This window comes from Geosmithia morbida, assembly GCF_012550715.1.
Source record: "Geosmithia morbida isolate 1262 chromosome Unknown scaffold_2, whole genome shotgun sequence".
In the NCBI taxonomy this organism is placed as follows: Eukaryota; Fungi; Ascomycota; class Sordariomycetes; order Hypocreales; family Bionectriaceae; genus Geosmithia; species Geosmithia morbida.
In genome coordinates, this window is record NW_023336189.1 from 2023402 (window position 1) to 2040205 (window position 16804).

Sequence of the window (16804 nt, forward strand, 5' to 3'; positions counted from 1 at the left end):
GTGACTGTGGTTTGTTTTTTGGTGATTTTCCGTGTTTCGAACAAAATCCGAACTTTGGTAGTTTGTTTTTTTGATGAGTTTTTTTCAAAATGTGTCGCTTCCTTTTCCTTCTCGAATCGCTGCAATGCTTTCTTGTATTCTGTCTGGGATCGTTCGTATACAGGGATGACGATGGGCGGTGGGATTTTTGTTTTGTTGGAGGTTGAGAGGAAGGAGAAAAAAAAAGAGGTTGAAAAGACCTATTGGCCGCTAGATGACTAAGAAGTTTTTTTCTTTTTTTTTTTGTTCTCGCCGTTGGAATGATGCAGTTGGTGGTTCACAATAAGTTACCAGTTTCGGAAAGAACGAAGTCAAGATCAGGGAAGGAGCAAAAGAGAAGAAGCAAAGAGGGAAGGGGATTTCATAGAGAGAAAGAAAGAGGAAGAGAGAGAGAAAAGGAGGGAGAGGAGAGAGAGAGAGAGAGAGAAAGAGAGAGAGAGAGAGAGAGAGAGAAGAGGCGTGACGAGCGAGCCTTGGACAAGATGGAAAATGTGACTGGCTCTTGAAGGAAATATCCACGAGGGTTTTGCTCTTGCTTTTTGGCATTTTGCTACACCAAAACAGAGTGGAAACGTGCTGAAAGCTACTTTCAAAGTGACGGCGATATGTGGTGAGGTTCGAGGATTATCCAAACATTAGCCGATACTGGTCTATCACACCAGATTACTAACAGACTCCAGGCCAATACTATCTTACACTAACAGATGATACTTGCCCTAGTTTGAGCTCTCAAGAGCCGGAAACTTGGTAGAGAATCACGACATGAGAATGGCAACTTTCTATCCTCAAGTTGCCAGTCTGGCATGGCCAATATCGGATGATGTCGTATGATACAATCTTTCGATGAACGGTTCGGTAAATGTCATGGGGTCATCTCAAAGCGCAATACCAGTACATATAATCCGTATACCAACAAACTCAACTGCACAAAGTCATGTGATATTACTTCAGTGTCGTGGGGATGACTTATAGGGGATGAAATTGGTATATTCATTATCTGTAGCGTACATAGAACGTGTAGTCGTACGTGCTTGAGATGATACTCTGGTTTCGTCCCTATATGTATACACCAAAGTCCATGTCGTCACTCCCTTCGTCCAACTCCAACCTAGTCCTCGATAGTCTGCAACCCCCAATACTCGTACAGTAGAAAAACATCGGGTATCATATCTCGTAGCTGATTCGTCTGCCATGTCTCTGCATAGCTCCTGTATTCCTTCTGCATTCCTTCCACCCATCATAGATTCTTGAGAAAGTGTCCCTTGAACTTGCGTGTGGCCCTGTCCGCCGACCGCAACATCATCTGGTCCCCCAGGATGTCGAATACGAATGATTTGTCTTGTCGGTCATTTCCCCTCTGCTGCTCTTGTTCCTGCTGTTGTCCGTCTTGTCGCTTGTCCTGCCGTGGTAGTTTCTCATCCTCTCCCACCGCCACCGCCACCCGAAACACAGTCCCCTCCTTGGGAACAATCTTGACGCCCCTCTTCCTCGTAACAATGTCCATGGCGTATTTTCCATCTCTTACTACTATGCCACTTATGCCCACCCGTCCGGGACATCGGCTCCGCACAACCTCGACGTGCGCCCCGTGGAACTCTGCACTGGCCAGCTTGGCCGCAGCATTCACCCCGCCCACGTGCACATCCGTCCCCAGTATCTCGCGCATGTATCCCATCCAGAGTTTGTTCAGGCCTTCGTACGTGGCATACCTCTGTCCGTCCCGCGCTGTCTCGTCGAGTCCCAGCCTGCGTCGCTCGCGCGCAGACAGCGGGGCGGGTTTCTGCTTGCGCGTCCTGTCGCGCTCCTGCTGACGTCTCTTCCGACGCGCCGTCCTCGCGCTGATGACGCCCGGAGGAGGGGAAGACGGGCGCAGGTGCAGAGTTCGGTGCAGGATTTTTTCGTTGTAGATGCGCTCCACGCTGTCGGGGGAGTGGGCGCGGGAGAGCAGGTCGCGCGTCATCTGCCGGTGCGTCGCTAGGTTGGTTGAGGATGCCATAACTCTAACGTCCCTTGTCTGTGAAGGGACAGTGGAATAGTGGAAGGAACGCAGAACGTCTGGTGGTTGTTGTTGACGGTAATCATGCACATGTAAAATACGATGATTGCTTCTTCTCCCCGTACAGAGAGTAATCTGTACGGAATCCACATGATGGACCATGAGTCAGCATCGATATCATCGCATCTGTGGCTGACGTTCATCTGAACTTCAACATTTCTGTGGCTTTTACACACTAATGCTTGGCCCAACCTGTGGCTTGAATGTTAAATCCACTCCTCGCCGTCGGCATATGCAGCGCCTCCCCCACACTTTCTTCTCTTCGTCTGCATCATATTCATGCTTAATCCCGAAGCCCGCTCTCTCCTTTGTACAATGCTTTCCTTGTTCTAGACACCATCTTTTCCGTTCTTTCAGACATGGCAGTATTCCCTTTCCGTTGACCTCTTATTCAAAGCCCTCGACCTGCCATCTTACTCTCTACCCCTCGCTCTCTCTACCTCTCTCTATCCCCTCTCCCTAGCATCACCATAATCCTCAGTCTCAAGCTCGGCTCTTTATCCGTGTTCCCATTCTCGCCGATATATACCCGCCAACATGGCATCCGACGACAGGATCAAACCCAACGACGACGATAACGGCAACGACGGCAACGACAACAATGACGATTGCATCGCCCCCTCAACCTCAAGGGCCGCTCCCGATCTCCAAATCCTCGGCGATGCTGTCACCCTCCAGCCTAGCGGGTACGTCGAACCCAGCGGCAGCTCGCCTCATGGAGAGGAGAAGCCTCTCATGAACCAGTCTGCCTCGTTTCGGTCCGAACCTTTACAGTACGCTCTCCTCGCTTTCTTTCTCCCCTTCCTGAGAGGTTCCATTTACAACCTCCTACTTCCTCACGATACCCACCTCTGACACTCCCTGACAGGTTCCTCCGCGAAGTGTCCCTCTACGTATCCGGCCATGGATGGCGAGCCTACGACCGCATCATCGGCCAACCCATCTTCTACCCAGGCTTCTCCGAGAATATGCGCAACATGGTCATGGCCTCGCCCTTACTCCAGAAATGCATCGCCAACCTGGCAGCCGAGCGCGTCCGCATCGAAGAGCGCGAAGGTTTGCTCGACAACTTATCCAGTAACTTTGACGCCAAGCGGGCTCAGCGTCGTGCGCAGATCGACGCTTCCCTGCAGGAGGTGGCTGAGAAGCTGACCGACGACATGATATGTAAGCTGGAGAGCAAGTCCTTTGTCAGAGGCGCGCACTACGTCATGACGCAGCTCCTCACGCGCGCGTACCACCAGGGCATTCACGTCTCAAGCGAGGAGGTTCTCCGGCTGCGGCGCGTGGCCGATATGGCGGCCAGAAAGAAGCAGAGCATCATCTTCCTGCCCAGCCACCGCTCGCACGTCGATTACGTCTCCCTACAAATCATATGCTACCGTCTAGGCCTGTCACTGCCCGTCGTCGTCGCCGGTGACAACCTCAACTTGCCGCTCGTCGGCAATATGCTGCAGCATGCTGGCGCCATGTGGATCCGCCGGTCGTTTGGTGAGGACGTACTCTACACGACGCTTGTGCAGTCGTATATCGACACGCTGCTGCAGGAGGGCTACAACTTTGAGTGCTTCATCGAGGGCGGCCGGTCGCGCACGGGAAAGCTCCTCCCTCCCAAGTTTGGCATCCTCGGCTTCGTCCTCGATAGCATCTTGTCCGGCCGCGTCAACGACACGATCATCTGTCCCGTCAGCACGCAGTACGACAAAGTCATCGAGACGGAGGGCTACGTCACCGAGCTCCTAGGCGTGCCCAAGAAGAAGGAGACCCTGACCGACCTGCTTACCAACGGATCGAGCGTGCTCTCCCTCAAGCTGGGCCGCGTCGACGTCCGCTTCAACGAACCCTGGAGCCTGCGCGCCTTTATCGAGGACCAGCTGTCCCGCCTCCCGAAGGTGCCTCCCGGTCTGGACACCGACCACCAGGATCCTGCCGTCCGTGCCGTTCGCAAGAAGCTCCTGTACACCCTGGGCTACAAGGTTCTGGGCGACATCAACGCCGTGTCCGTCGTCATGCCTACCGCCCTGATCGGCACCGTCCTCCTGACCCTGCGCGGCCGCGGCGTCGGCAAGCCCGCCCTGATCCGGCGAGTGGAGTGGCTGGCTGCCCGGGTGCGCGCCAAGGGCGGCCGCGTCGCCCACTTTGGCAGCTCGTCCGTCGCCGACATTGTCGACCGCGGTCTCGACGTCCTGGGTAGGGACTTGGTGGGCGTGGTCGACAACCTCCCCGAGCAGACCTACTACGCCGTCGACCGCTTTCAGCTCTCCTTCTACCGCAACATGACGATCCACCTCTTCGTGTACGAGGCCCTCGTCAGCGCCGCGCTGTACACGCGCGTCAAGCGCGGCGGCGGTCCCTCCAACCAGGATATGGCTTACGACGAGCTGAGGGAGTACGTCCTCTTCCTGTCGTCCCTCTTCCGGGGCGAGTTCATCTTCTCGTCCCAGGGGTTCGCGGCAAACCTCGACAAGACCCTCAGGGGTCTGGAGGCAGACCATGTCGTCCGCCTCGACCGTGATCAGCAGGGAAACATCACCATGGTGGGGTTGTCGGACCACGAGCGCAAGGTCGGGCGGGAGAATTACGACTTTTACTGTTTCCTCATCTGGCCATTCATCGAGTCTACCTGGTTGGCTGCCGTGTCTCTCATGGGGTTGACGCCGCCGAGGGGACAGAGGGAGGATATATGGGTTGAGCTGAGAAAGTCTCAGAACATGGCTCAAGTGGTAGGTCTCTCTTCTCTCTCTCTCTCTCTCTCTCTCTCTCTCTCTCTCTCTCTTTCCTATTCTTCCCTTCCTCTACAATCTCCGCCTCCGTCACAAATGTCTAACGATATCGTAGCTCGGCAAAACCCTCTACCACCAAGGCGACCTGTCCTACTTTGAAGCCGTCAATAAAGAGACGCTGGGCAACTCGTACGCGCGCTTTGAACAAGACGAGATCCTCCACGTCGTCAAATCGAAGGACCCCAAGGTCCCGCCGCGCACGCAGCTCGACCCGTCGTGGCGACCACCTCGTGACCCCGAGACGGGCGCCCTCCTAGCAGAAGGGAGACTGTGGGACCTGATCGAGAGAGTGGCCATGTCCCGTCGCGAAGGTAAGAACCGACGTGACGGGCCCACGGTGAGCGACCACGTGCTCAAGCTGGCGGACAAGTTGGGTCAGGAGCTCTTTGTCCTGGCTGATGAGGACGGGGCCAAGAATAAGGTCCCCAGTCGCTTGACAGACGAGGAGGCGAGGGCGGTGCAGAGCAGGAGGGCTGCCTCCAAGAGGAGGAGAGGAAAGATGGACAATGCGGCGCATCTGTAGTCCTGAGAGTTGTACTTGCATTGTACTCGACTTGTACTTGACTTGTGCTTGGCTTGTAACACTTTGCATGGGAACTTGCATTAGAAGGTGCATTTTTATTCATAGTATGGGGTAATGAGGAGTGTTGAAGGATTGTAGCGGTTTTTGTTCTCTTAATACCTAGGATACACACGCCTATATACCATTTAATTTCTCATCCGTATCTATACATGGGGGGTTTTTGTTTTCCTCTTTCTTTTCTTTCCTTTCCTCTTTTCTTTGCTTCTCCCTCTCTCTTGTTCAATCATCCCTCCTAGGTGGTAGCACGACATTATCTATGAGCCGCACAGACGGACCACCACTGTGACCAGGATCCTCACCGGGATTCACCTCATCCAGCTTGGGCATCCTGATGGCCCCGCTGAGAATAGCACCGACTTCCGGGTCTACGGCGTCAATCTCGAGCATGGTATCTGGGTCGGTGAGGGAGACGTAGTCGACTTCGAACAGGGCCCTCCGGCTGGGCGGCAGGGCGTTCTGGGCGGCGGCGACGTCATCCAGCACACGGTTAGCGGCGGCCAAGATGGATGGGCGATCCGGCCTCCCCTCCCCGTGGGCGTAGACGTCGGCGCCAGCCAGGAGGGCACGGTGCAGGACGGGCGCGACGGCCCTCCTCCGCGGGCCGAGGTAGACGTTCCTGGAGCTGAGAGCCAAGCCGTCGGAGGCGTCGCGCTCGGTAGGGCACACCACCATGTCTGAGGGCACCATGAAGTCGGCTAGCATGCGGCGGATAACGACGGTCTGCTGCGCGTCTTTCTGGCCAAAGTACACCCTCGTCGGCTGCACGATGTTGAAGAGCTTCATGCAGACCGTCGCCACGCCGCGGAAGAAGGTGGGCCTGCTGGCGCCCTCGAGCACCTCGCCGACGGGGGTGACGGTCACGAAGCTCCCCTTGCTGTCGACGTCCTGCCCGGGAAACCCACCAGGGTACATGTCCCGCGTGGTCGGGGCGAAGACGGCCGTGATGCGGCCGAGGTTGGCCCCGTCGCCTGCGAGCTCGCGGTCCAGCGCGGCTAGGATCCTCCCATCCGCCTCCCACGTGGACGGGTACGACTCCAGGTCCTCGGTCCTGCCGAACTGCGCCGGGTTGACGTACACGCTCACCACGACGTGGTGGTTCTCACGTGCGGCCGCGCGGATCAGCGCCAGGTGGCCCGCGTGCAGGGCTCCCATCGTCGGGACCAACCCCACCGTACGGCGCGTTTCGGTCAGCGGGGCCCGCCATGACCGCACCGAGTCGACGGATCGGAATATGCGGATCGCACTCGACGGTAGCGTCTCCCGCCGTGTTGCCGTGCGGAGCTGACGAAGCTGAAGGGATCGGGAGAGTCGTGACCCCGGAGGCATTGTCCGGGAGATGGAGGGTAGCATTTTTTTTTTGGGGGGGGAGGGAATGAGGAAACGTTTTGTATGGGTCGTGATTGATTGGAGTGAGTTATGAGTCAAGTTGGAAAAGAGAGAGAAGAAGAGAGAGAAGAAGAGAGGAGATGAGGGACCTGGTCATGTTTTTTATTTCATATTAATAGCCTATTTCATTCGTGATGATGAGTTCTGCGCTGAACTTTAGAGGACGGCACCTGGATACCCTGAACCAGGGTTAGGGGTTTAGGGGGTTTGGGGGGGGGGAGGCTGGGGGGGTGGTTATATTCTGGGTTGGAAGCGCATGCTGGACTTTTACTCACCTGATGAATCAATTGATATTGTCTACTTTGGTTAATTGATTTTGTTCAGTTTAGATTTGTTTTGATCGGTTTTTGTTCATGACGATAGCTGTTGGTGATGTTGTTCACCTCTTTTACTTGGTGTTTAGTGTTAGTTTAGTATCATCACAGTCACAACTAAACCTATGCGACGTGACGTGGCCAACATCCCATTGGAAAACATATGCGATGCTTTTACAAATGAAAGGCTGAGCATCTTGAATTGAGATGAATTCACCCCATTCCATTCATTTCGATATCCATAGACAATGACAGGGTCGCACCTAATATATATCCCACAAACTTACCCTCCCATCCTTGTCCCCCACCGCAACCCAATGTGCCGTCTTAGCCTGATGTATCCTTCTATCTTTGACGCTGGTAGTCACTCCGATCCTAGACACTGCTGTTCCCGTTCCTGTACCTGCTGCAGCCGCTCCAGCTTCTGCCGCAGCCCCCTCAACACCCGCCAAAGCAACAGCATAACAACCGACTCGATGCCACGACAGCACAGCAAGTTCCCTCATAGTCTTGCAAGAGTACACCCTGACCCTGGTATCCCAGCCGGCCGTAGCAAAGATCTTGCCGTCGGATCGTATACGAAGGCTCTGCTGACCCGAGTGTCTTGTATTGACTGTCTTGAGGGGATGTTCCCACTCTTTCAGTGTCGTCGTCGTCGTCGTCGTCGCCCTCTCCACTTCTTCATCATCGACTTCTTGGACGACGCGGTTGTCCGGGTCGAAGTGTTGTCTCTGATTCTGATCCTGGTCCTGGGAAAGGATGATATGTTCCTGCTGTCTCGTCGGGATGGGATGCTTGGCTATGATGGCGTCTGCACCGGAGGAGATGAAGTACTCGAGCGTCGGATGTACGTCGAGAGACAGGATGGGCTGGCTATGCGCCTGGGTGCGGTATGTCGTGACCCATTGCTGCGAGCTGTTGCCGCCGTCTTGATCCCGAGTATCCAGTAGTCTCCGCACAGAGACGTGGCCGTTTTCAAAGGCGGCAATGAGGGTAATCTGTCCCTCGAGGTTGAGTAGGCTGATGCTCATGGCCATTCCCGTGTCTCGTTTGCTCGTATCCTTGACTGTGTGGATTCGCGATTGAGAGGGGAGCGAGAATATGTCAATCTACGTTTTGTAATCAGCAGCAGTTCAACCCAATCCTTCCACAATCGTTTCTTATTGAGAGTGAAGGTGAAAGAGCAGAGGTGGCAGAGAGAGAGAGAGAGAGAAGCGAGAACCCACAGCATCAGATGCCAACGTATTCGGCACAGATACCAACACCTCATCGACCCCATCTATCCGACACCCCTCATCCTCCAGCCTGGCAGAACACGCCGCAAACGCACAAAAGTTGAGCGTATTAACCTCTATAACGTGCAGAATCCAAGGGTCTGGCCTGTGCTCTGACTGTTTTGACGACGTCGTACCCTCCAGGGGTAGTGATACGCTGAGTCTCTTTTCATCCTCTTCGCCTAGTTGCCATACTATCAACTTGTGATCACGGCCATGTCTATCAGAGTCATGGTCAGCTTTTCTTCTTCTTCCCTTTCTCACCCTCCCCCCTCCCCTCCTTTTCTTTCTTTCTTTTTTTTTCTTGCTTCTCAGTCTCTCTCCCTCCGACCTCTTCTTTATATCCTGCTCTTCTTTTCCTCCTGCAACTCACGTTATAATCCTGTCTCCCCACCCTCGTATACCCAATATTCCACCCCCGTGAGCTCTCCACACGGCCCTAGGTCTGGCGATGGTCAGATCCCACAGGACCACGTACCCATCTGCATCTCCGGTGGCAAGTCGTGTATTGTTCCTGATGAATATGGCCGAGTGGACTTGGGATTTATGTCCGCGGAGGATGTTTTTGGGTGCTGCCTCCATGTCGACCAGGTCACGCACCTCTCAATGACGTAAGGCGGAACAGAAGAGACAACACAGAAAATGGATGGGAGTGAGGTATGTGAGGAGATGAAAGGGGAAATGAAGGGAAAGAAGAAGAAAAGAAACGGGAAAGAAAACGATCGATTCAAGTCATCTTGCATATGATGGCGTTACAACATTAAGCATGCCATGTAGACATGTAGAGTACAAAAGCGATAGTGGGAGAGCCCCGCCTCGCACTAACATCAGAAATCAACCACGTGACTCTCTGTCCAACACACTAATAACAGAACAACACAATTCAGACAATCATCATCAATATTGCCAAGAAAACAAGAACATGTCAAAAAAATAAAAAAATAAAAAACAGACATCCGGCACCAGTTTTAGGCCTCGGTATGTCCTGTCATCATCAACCGCCGACTAGTGTCCGCCGATAGCGTTCTCATTTCGCACCACCATCCCTCTTCAGCCTCGTCTCCAGCATGACAACATCACTGCTCCCATCCTTGTACAGCTTGATCAGCTCAAGGCCCGAGGCATCAAGCACCCTTTCAAAGTCGGACATGGAGCGCTCCTTGCCTCCGATTCCTAAGAGGGACAGGTCCAGCCACCAGAGCGTCATGTTGCCGCCCACCTTGGTCCTGTCGGGGAGAAGCATGTCGCAGATGACGAGGCGGGAGTCGGGTCCCATGGCCGAGGCTGTGTTCTTGAGGATCTCAACAACTGCGGGGTCGTAGTAATCGTGAAGGATACGGCGGAGGAAGTATACATGAGCATCTGAGTCTGTTAGCGGGAACTCTTTGTCTCTCTTCTATTCCTTCTTCTGCCCCCCACCCTGTCGCTGTCTCTCCCGGACATGGACAAAGGAGAACACCACTCACTCTTTACAGCCTGAGGGATAAAAATGTCCTGGGCCATGAGCTGAACACCCGGAAGATCCTCGGGGTTCAGACTGTCAATAACAATGGGCAGATCCTGCAGGATCAATCTGCCGTCAAAGACGTCACCGCAGTGGTTCCGGATAGCCTTCAGGGCCTGGCCCCTGCCTCCAGCGACATCGATGAGGATGGGCCTCTCCGACTCGGCCTTGACCAGGGGCTCCAGATCTTTGAAGGGAAACATGCCGATGATTGGGAAGTTCTTCTGCATGTTCTCCATGGTGAGGTTCCACAGACGACGGCGCTCCGGGTCCTCGCCGATGACCTCGTAGTACGTCTTCCCCTCGCGGCCGTTGGCGAAGGCGACAGGCGTCTTCTTGGGGTCGTAAAGGTCCTCTGGCGTGTGGGTTTTGAAATAATCGGGCAGACAGATCCACGCCTTTGTCAGTTCATTGCAAACGTCGAGGAAGCCGCCCAGGAAATCGGGCCCATAGGCGAGCGACAGCTCATTGTGCTTGTACTCGCCCGGTCCCGTCTCCTCAAAGATACCCTTGTTGACGGTGACGTGGAGCACACGCGACGTGACGGAGGTGTCGACGCCGCATTTGGCGGCCAGGTCGGCGGCGGTGATGCTGCTTCCATCGGTGGGAATGTGCTTGTATGCGCCGATGCGGACGAGGATGTTGAGGGCAGCCGAGACTGTGGTGCCCTCGAACCAATGGATGCCCTTGTCGTAGGGCTGCTCGAGGGAATCACGCACGCCGTCGACGCGGCCGAGGAGCTCGTAATGCTGGGCCGTGGTGCCATCAAACGACTCGAGCGACGAGACCAGCTCGCGGGCCTTGACGAGGGCCTTTTCGATGGATACCTTGTCCATGATTTGACGTCGCGGCAGGGTCTGGTTCTTTTCTGTTCTGTCCTGTTCTGTTCTTCCCTCCTTTTCGGTCTGCTGTATTCGTCGCCGTGCAGTAACACTGGGTTTGATCGAATCTGTCAGTTTTTGTTACGTCGTATAAGCACAGCGACGGACCTAACGCACAGACGATTAACACCGGGGAAGGACTGACCAACGGAACTGTCAGGGTGGAGAGAGGTGTATGTAAAGCAAAGGTGTTGAACCAGGAGAAGATGTGAGAACCACTGTCAGGGTATCCGGAATTATGAAAGAGGGGATGGACCGAGGAGGTCAGGAAACGGAACAAGAGGGGCAAAGCATATGAAGAGGCGGGCGGGGATTTACAGTGTGATACTCGGCTGATTCCGTGCAGAAGAGGGATCAAAGCGCTGCATCGAGATAACGGGGAGGGGGTCCGGAGGATTTGATTTATGACCAGTGATGAATGCCAAGGTCCACGATGGGCAGCCGCTACTATACAGCCGGGGATGCAGCATGTTGCAGAAGTCTGTGGAGTTTGGAAACTTGGCCAATGCTGTTGGTAGGCGAGTCTCTGATCGCTCGATACGTAGCGAAAGAGGCTGGTAAGCCAATTTTACCGATGCTGGTAGACTTATCGTACGAGTACTCGTCGTAGAAGAGAGGGAAGCAGAGAGAGTCAACTCATCACCAAGAAGCCAAGGCAATAATGGGTGGGGAGAGATGAGAGAGAGTATGTATAGCAGACGGCCGATATACGTCTAAGCCGTTCGCCACGAGTTTATTCAACCTTGTACATGTATGAGTACAGGTACTGGATGCTACCGTATGCATGTGTTGAGTGGAAAGAAATATGGAGCTTCCGTCTTGGCGGTAGGGGGATAGAGCGAGCTGATGTTCCGAGGCGCACATGTATCGTCGTGTATCCGGTGGTGATGGGAGGTACGGAGGAGTACGGATAGATACAGATGTATAACGTAGAGATGACGCTGAGTTGATGCAGAGCGGCAGAGTATAGCGGCAGAGTGGTACAGGAAGGTGCGACCCCCGGCCGCATTTGCCGTTACAGATTCTACTAACCCTGGCAAGGAAGGTACGAACACGACCGCGAGTGCGCTTGTGCGCTCTCGCGCTCTCTCTACGCTTCCGCAGCTAATAGCTGCAGCTTTGCGGAATAATAATACGGAAAGCTAATAGGCAGGTACCGGGGGTACCACTCGGCTCCACTGCTTCGTACATGTACAGATTACCTGTATATTGAATACTGATGCAGATTATTACTGTTTACTGCTAAATCTACTACTGCTGGCACAACGTCGTATGAATAGGGGTCTTCACGACGACGTCGGACGTCTATGTACGAAGCAATACATGTGCTCGTAGACGCTAAAGAATTATCATACCCTGCATCCAGCACGAATCAGTATCGGGCTCAGACATTCGAGCCAGGCATGCGAACCACCAATGATCAGGACGATAAATGACTTGAACCAATATTAACCGACAGCTGACACTGAAGCAAGGCGGGGTTACACACGCACGTTGTCTCATTTTCACTTTCTCCTGCTTCGGAATGAATACCCTGCTGCTACGGACCAACACGTAACACTCCGAACTGACAGTCGCGGTCATATAATCGAGATGATGGATCACATGTATCAATATACTGTACCGTGATGCTCGTTCCAATCAATCACTTTTACAGCACGAGCACATATATTAGTAATTAGGCTGAACTGATGAACTAATAGAACTAGCCATAGCCATATCACGTCTGTACATGCAAAAGCTTTTCTTTGTTTTCTCATTCCTCTACCGCCCCACGGACCCTCTCTCTAGCAGAGGGGAAAAGTCTTTTTTTTTTCTGGTCCAAACTTTTACTTATTTCCAAAAGGGGGAGCGCTAGTAAGAGTGGTATTATTGCATAGTTATAAAAGGGGAGCATTCCGGAGCAGTAAGAGTGGGAAAAGAAAACGTAGGGAGAGTTGAAAAGGAGCAAAGTAAATGAAAAGCAACTGGATTAGTTAATCTTGACAGGAAATCTGCTAATATAATGAATGGTATACCGTTGTTACTTGTAAGAGGTAGGAGAGTGCTTTGGTCGCTCTTGCCCTGGGTTCTACGGCCCGCGTTCGCACCTTCCCCTGTTCACCCTTCCCGTCGCTCTTGCCTCATTTGTATATTCATCTACGAGTACGAACGTCGTGGCATTTCCGCATTCTCCCCTCCCCCCCCCCCCCCCCCCCCCCCCCCCCCCCCCCCTGATGGGTCCCCGACACTCCCCTCTTTTTCTACAACATACCCTCTTACGCACGAGTAGACTATTACCACTGCTCAGAGCCACTGGAGTTGACATCGGCCCCCCCCCCCCCCCCCCCCCCCCCCCCCCGCCAGACGTCCACATNCCCCCGGCACATTTCACTCTATACAGATTTCTCAGAATTACTACTACTACGCTTACGTCGGTTGACTCGTACCACTCCCCACGTCACAGAAAGAGTGAGACAGGAAGAAAAAAAAGAAAAGGCCCTATCAAAATCTGCTTTCAGTACCGACTTGGGTACGATACTCTCATCCTCTCGTCCTCTCATCTCCACCTGTTCCCTCTTTCCCTCCCATCTCTCTTTTTCTTTTCTCTCTCTCATCCTCTCCTCCTTCTTGCTTCTTGCTTCTTGCTTCAACCACGTCTACTTCATCGATTGTATCTAATCGCAATCCATCATGTCTTCTCCGGCTCCCCCTGCTGCTGTCCCGGCTTCAGATCCCATTGTCGCCGACGATGTGAGTATCGACTGTACTAGAATACCCACCCATCTTTGATCCTGGCCTCTGAACCGCTCCATCTTGCACCGCTTCATCTCTTTCCATCGAGCCATTATATCGGAGCGGTCAAGAAAGTGGATGACTTTGCTAACGCTCAAAAACACAGCCCGCACAAGAAACAGACCACGAGGTGAGTTTCTCTTGACAGGGCCCACCGCCCACATGGCTAAGCTAAGACATGAAAAAAAGAAAGAAAAAAAGAAAGAAAAAAAAAAGAAGCAAAAAAAACAACAACAGTAACAGCAACGAATAAATGCTAATAGTCCTCCGGTCCAGGATGCTTCCGACACTGGCAGCTTCGTCTCGTCGCTCACCTCGCTCAGCCCCTCGATAGTCCAGGGTGTTGTCGGTGAGGGCCGTCGCACCTACGCGGCCTACGGAAAGGAGGGTATGTTCGAATCATTCTATTCGCAGTGGACGTTGGCTCTATTACGAGACAATTTGTATGAGCTTTGAGAGAGGGAGAAGGAAACTTGGCGCCTAACATTGCGCCACTCCGTCTGCTCTTCCCTCCAACCAATCGCACCACTTTGACTGCTTGGCAACGTACATTTCAGCTGACCACGTTCGACTGTATAGAGTATGGATTTCCTATGGATGAGCAGGAGCTGGAGCGTATGGACATTGCCCACACAAAGTACTTTGCTCTCCTCGAGAAGCACCACTTCTTTGCTCCCATCGGGGACAACCCCCAGAGGATCTTGGATCTTGGATGTGGAACGGGTATCTGGAGTATCGACGTGGCCGACAAGTATCCCGGGGCTCAGGTATGTCTTTTTTCTCTTCTCTCACGCTTGCTTTCTTTCATCCTTAGTTGTTCTACTATGTGATGCTTCCTAACAGTTTAGTATCGTCCCCCTGATCTCTCGACCACTGTGCTGACCGACGTAGGTTGTTGGTGTCGATATTGCACCCACCCAGCTGGAGTGGTAAGTCAATACTGTTGGCCATTGGGCATATGCTCGCTCTAACCAGATCCAGGGTTCCTCCCAACTGCTCTTTCGAACTCGACGACATAGAGCAGCCGTGGACGTGGAAGGAGAACTCGGCCGACTTCATCTTCTCTCGCGACCTCATTACTGCCATCCGGGACTTTCCCAAGCTGATCGACCAGTGCTACAAGTGCGCTTAACCCCTGTCACCTTCCCACCTCCCCCCATTGGAGACTCCCGCACTGACAGCCATCAAAAGGCACCTCAAGCCCGGAGGTTGGATCGAATACCACTGCATCACCGGTGTTCTGGGCTGCGACGATGGCACAATCCCCAAGGACAGCACCTTTCAAAAGTTCTCCGATTGCCTCCGCGACTCCTGTATCGCCTTTGGCACCCCCGTCGACGACCCGACCCGGTGGAAGCAGCAATTTACCGACCGCGGGTTCGAGTCGGTGACGGAAAAGATCTATAAGCTGCCCACGGCCCCCTGGGCCAAGGACCAGAGGCTCAAGCTCATCGGCGCCTGGGAGCAGCACAATCTGCTCACCAACCTCGAGGGCCTGGTCATGCGCATCTTTAACAAGGGCCTGGGCTGGACCGAGGAGCAGACTGCTGTGTTCCTCGCTCATCTGCGCCAGGATATCCGAAGCAACAAGATGCACGGGTGGTGGCCATAGTATGTTTTGCCCGTTTTCCCTTTGCCCATCTCTTGAGATGCATCTCGGCCTTGGCGGTTGAACGTCTGCTGACTTGACAATGACAGCTACATCGTCTATGGTCAAAAGCCCCTGTCGGGTTGAGGCAGACTCCTTTGACATGGTTAGCGAAGCGTATATTTGAATTGGGATAAAGCATAATGGTACATTGAGTAGGATATTGATGCCAATATACAGCATATATATAGTGTCTGCCCATCTCCTTCTATTTTCGCCTTGTTATATTTTTTATCGGCTCCTATGGCTACAAGGTCGGTTTGCCAGTCCTTTGTGATCCCCTTGCGTCTACCCTATTTTCCTGCATTCTGATTGAAGTTCATACTATACCCGCCCGTAGCTTCGTCCTTGACCATCTGGAAGTTGTTGGTAGAGAGTCCAAAGGGCTTGAGCAAGCCGTTGCCCATCTCCTTGAGCTTACTCCACATCTCACCCATCTCCCTCTCCTGGGCCTCCTTCACTTTCGGTTCAAGGCGCCGAAGCATATCGCGAACGTTCCGCGCGTCGGTGGCGGTGAGTGCCGACGGCGGAAGTTTCGAAAGAGCCTGGTAATCTGTCTGCGCGGAAGACAGAGACGACCACGTCTCCGGACGGATTGAAGCGTTGGCTCTGGCACGACGGAGGAGGGATTTGATGCGTATGCGGGCGATGTCATCTTGTGCCGGTGGCGGCGGCGGCGGCGGCGGCGGTGCAGCCGTCTTGGCTCCAGAGCTGATGATCTCTTCATCTACCTGTTCTTGTTCTCGTTCTCGTTCTTCTTTTCGACCCTTTCCTTTCGTAACATCATCATCATCATCATCATTCTTCTCATCCTTGGCATTGAGGTCAGGGTCAGACTTGTCAGACTTGGATCGGGACGTTGAATCTTCAATAGCAGATAGCTCATTCAGAGCGGTGGTGGCAGCCTTGACTGCCTCGGTGGGTTGGTCGACCCGGAGATGGCAGGCGGCAATGTTGGAGTGGAGAACTGCACGGGCGTACCGGGCCGACGATGGCAGAGGCATCAGGGCGTCTTCGTAGACGGATAGGGCGTTGTGGATGTCGCCTTTGGTGAAGAGGGCTGTTGCCTCTGCCTTGAGGGACTGGGACTCTTCCATGGCGGCCTGGGGAGGTTAGGAAGGAGGGAGGGTCAGGGGGTGTTGGCCGGGGTGGGTTGGACGTACTGCTTCCTCTTCCGGGGTGTATTGTACTTCATCTTCAACGTCTTGGGGGTTGGAGTCGTTGGGGTTGAGCTCGGGCTGGGTGTCCTTGGAATGGGTGTCCTTGGACGGATGTGTGTCGGCCATCCCTTGGTTATGTGGATAAGCACTATCAATCAAAAAGGATGGATAGTATTGGATGTTTGGTGAGTAATGGTGGCGACGTCTGATACCTGAGGGTGGTGATGATGACGATGATGGTGCATGCCAGGCAGCAATGTGGTGAGGGCAGGAGCGCAGTCTTATCGATAAGAACTCGAGGAAGGAGCTCAATGTAATCTGTATTATTACAAGGGATTATTTTACAGGATTGACGGGGTGAATGGTGAAGATGAATATATGAGATGTAAAGTAGCTATATA

At 53.5% G+C, this 16804-nt stretch overlaps 7 protein-coding genes across 7 annotated transcripts; 2 read left to right on the forward strand and 5 right to left on the reverse strand.

The window, feature by feature from the left end:
• Positions 1–1276: 1276 nt before the first annotated feature.
• GMORB2_4263 (ribonuclease P protein subunit POP4) lies at positions 1277–2035 on the reverse strand (the record flags this gene model as incomplete). The annotated part of the gene is made up of 1 exon (XM_035466238.1): positions 1277–2035. The coding sequence occupies one exon, from the start codon at positions 2033–2035 to the stop codon at positions 1277–1279; it is 759 nt and encodes a 252-aa protein (XP_035324075.1).
• Positions 2036–2632: 597 nt separating this feature from the next.
• Positions 2633–5401, forward strand: GMORB2_4264 (Glycerol-3-phosphate O-acyltransferase; the record flags this gene model as incomplete). Its single annotated transcript, XM_035466239.1, has 3 exons — positions 2633–2868; positions 2964–4818; positions 4934–5401. 3 exons carry the CDS (start codon positions 2633–2635, stop codon positions 5399–5401), a joined length of 2559 nt encoding a protein of 852 aa, XP_035324076.1.
• Positions 5402–5680: 279 nt separating this feature from the next.
• On the reverse strand, positions 5681–6811 carry GMORB2_4265 (pantoate--beta-alanine ligase; the record flags this gene model as incomplete). Its single annotated transcript, XM_035466240.1, has 1 exon — positions 5681–6811. The coding sequence occupies one exon, from the start codon at positions 6809–6811 to the stop codon at positions 5681–5683; it is 1131 nt and encodes a 376-aa protein (XP_035324077.1).
• A 424-nt stretch (positions 6812–7235) lies between these two features.
• On the reverse strand, positions 7236–9017 carry GMORB2_4266 (WD40 repeat; the record flags this gene model as incomplete). Its single annotated transcript, XM_035466241.1, has 4 exons — positions 7236–7238; positions 7449–8270; positions 8520–8655; positions 8809–9017. The coding sequence occupies 4 exons, from the start codon at positions 9015–9017 to the stop codon at positions 7236–7238; spliced, it is 1170 nt and encodes a 389-aa protein (XP_035324078.1).
• Positions 9018–9462: 445 nt separating this feature from the next.
• Positions 9463–10775, reverse strand: GMORB2_4267 (O-methyltransferase; the record flags this gene model as incomplete). The annotated part of the gene is made up of 2 exons (XM_035466242.1): positions 9463–9803; positions 9902–10775. 2 exons carry the CDS (start codon positions 10773–10775, stop codon positions 9463–9465), a joined length of 1215 nt encoding a protein of 404 aa, XP_035324079.1.
• Positions 10776–13493: 2718 nt separating this feature from the next.
• On the forward strand, positions 13494–15330 carry GMORB2_4268 (23S rRNA U2552 (ribose-2'-O)-methylase RlmE/FtsJ; the record flags this gene model as incomplete). Its single annotated transcript, XM_035466243.1, has 7 exons — positions 13494–13553; positions 13872–13983; positions 14175–14362; positions 14487–14524; positions 14577–14717; positions 14787–15206; positions 15294–15330. 7 exons carry the CDS (start codon positions 13494–13496, stop codon positions 15328–15330), a joined length of 996 nt encoding a protein of 331 aa, XP_035324080.1.
• A 206-nt stretch (positions 15331–15536) lies between these two features.
• Positions 15537–16529, reverse strand: GMORB2_4269 (Tetratricopeptide repeat protein 1; the record flags this gene model as incomplete). Its single annotated transcript, XM_035466244.1, has 2 exons — positions 15537–16346; positions 16407–16529. 2 exons carry the CDS (start codon positions 16527–16529, stop codon positions 15537–15539), a joined length of 933 nt encoding a protein of 310 aa, XP_035324081.1.
• Positions 16530–16804: the final 275 nt, after the last annotated feature.